At 52.6% G+C, this 2,104-nt stretch overlaps 1 protein-coding gene across 1 annotated transcript; it reads left to right on the plus strand.

Moving 5' to 3' along the window:
* Window positions 1-477: 477 nt before the first annotated feature.
* On the plus strand, window positions 478-1,161 carry J7T54_005022 (uncharacterized protein; the record flags this gene model as incomplete). The annotated part of the gene is made up of 1 exon (XM_051510711.1): window positions 478-1,161. One exon carries the CDS (start codon window positions 478-480, stop codon window positions 1,159-1,161), a length of 684 nt encoding a protein of 227 aa, XP_051358415.1.
* Window positions 1,162-2,104: the final 943 nt, after the last annotated feature.

Genomic DNA, 2,104 nt, shown 5'->3' on the forward strand with positions numbered 1-2,104 from the left:
GCGCAAGCCTTTGCCTTTGTGCTTCAGGCCATCCGATCGCCGCCACCCCCTCAAGCCTGGCATGACGCTACTGAAAACCTCGATATATGGTCTGTGGAGTATGAAGACGTATTGCGGAGCATTCCAGCAACAGATCGGAAGCCGCAACGTGAAACTCCTTATAAACCTCAGCGCTGGAAAGGGTTTGTACGCTCTCCGATCCAGACACGCTCCCGATGCCAGCCACCGCAGGACGGGATGCAGCAGCCAAGCAGTGACGACAGCGATAACGATGATGATGAGAGCCCTTCCCCAACACCAAACCCAGCTGTTAGTCACGGAGGGGCCTTGGTTACATTAACAGACGTCCGGTCGAGCGAAATACAGCAGCAGGATGGAAGGGCAGCCTCACGAGAGGGTACTACCAGGCGACCAAGCATCCATGACCGACCATACTGCACGCACGAGTGTCTTCGTGGGCTAGCGTTTGGTGGCCCCATGGATGAGAAATGTCCCAACTTCACGGATCATGGCAATATGCACATCAACCGACGCAAGTTCATTCGCCTGATACGGGATCAAATAGCAGTGGATCGTGGAGAGGATGCCGATTGCGTGCCGCTCTACCTATCAGGATCACGTGGATCCCTCTTCAAAGTCCGCCTGTCGTCACATGGCTACACGCTTGTGGCAAAAGGCGTAGAGGCTGTGGATGCCAAGCATCTACGCTACGAAAACAAGATATACGATCATCTTCGGGACCTCCAGGGGAAGGTCGTTCCGGTCTGTCTCGGTACCCTTGACCTCATCAAGCCCTACTACTATGATAGCGGCGTGTATAAGTACTTCATGCTCCTTAGTTATGGCGGGCGACCAGTCTTGCGAGAACTGGGAGAGGTCAACGCAAGTGTCGCCAACGAGATTCTCACTGCGCTCGGTCGATTGCATCAGTACCGAGTTCTCCACTGCGATGCAGAGCTACGCAACGTGCTCTACGATAAACGCACTGGTAGATGTATGATCGTGGACTTGATGCAGGCGGAGTCCCACGCCCGGCAACCTCTTGGGTCTATCAACCTTAATGGCCAAACTCGAAAGAGGAAGAGGAGGTTGACGCCATGGAAGCATGAGGAAGACGTCTTTACTGTCGAGATGCAATGTTTGCGGGCGAGTTTGTCATAACGTGGGCGATAGAGTTTTTTTTTTTGGCTGGGCGTAGTAGGGAAACGACAGAGCATCGATGAACAGCCTTGATAGAAGTGCGCCACACGCAAATTGAGGGCTTTTTAAGAGGACTATTATGCTTCTTGCTGTAAGAAGTATGTAGCAGCTGGATGGATGAAATTACTTATATTCTACGTCGAGTAGCTTTTTGTACTCGGCCCTGTTCAAGACGATTAAGTGTACGATAATCTGCTCTAAACCGCGCGTGGGCACGCTGCTGATTATGGCAACAATGGTGAGGCTTTCGAACTTAGGGACACGCACTCCAGAGAGCTCATGGAGTACCTCCCTCGAGCCAAACTCTTGACAATGCTACTAGCGGCGGCGGCGGCGGCGGCGTGGTGAGGCCGTGATGAGGCTGGGATAGGGTTGATGCCGACGCTGGCCCCAGCGTTGATGATGGCATAATATGCGCATAGCGTAGCTCACATAGCCGTGATACCTTCGTGTGGCCAACCTTGCCACACACTGAGCATCTAGGCGATGCCTTGGCTTGTGTCGGTGCCCTAGATGCGTCCTTAATAGCCTTAAATGCGCTTGGCTCGCGGCGAGTGCTTGTATTTGGTAGCGTTGATCGAGCCACGGCTCGATTAACTCGCTGTTGTGGCTCAATAAGGAATTGTAGCCTCTTTTCTCGCTGGAGGTGCCAGTGCGCGTGGAATTGATCTAATAAGAGGGGGCGTTGATCTTGTATAAGGGGCTCGAGTGCATAAGCGTAAGGGAGACCGAGTGACGCTATGAACATTCCTGTGCAAGCAGGGCGTTCCTTGCCTTGTTCCTTGCCTTGTATAATCAGCTTCCGCTGGCTATCGACCCTCCGCAATGCTTTATACGAGATCTAGCCGTGCACAATATTATATAGCCTGCTATTGAGTTTAATAGGTATACGAAGTCGCTGCTT

The sequence above is a fragment of the Emericellopsis cladophorae genome (genome assembly GCF_022114955.1).
Source record: "Emericellopsis cladophorae strain MUM 19.33 chromosome Unknown NODE_197_length_4006_cov_34_732247, whole genome shotgun sequence".
Taxonomy (NCBI): Eukaryota; Fungi; Ascomycota; class Sordariomycetes; order Hypocreales; family Bionectriaceae; genus Emericellopsis; species Emericellopsis cladophorae.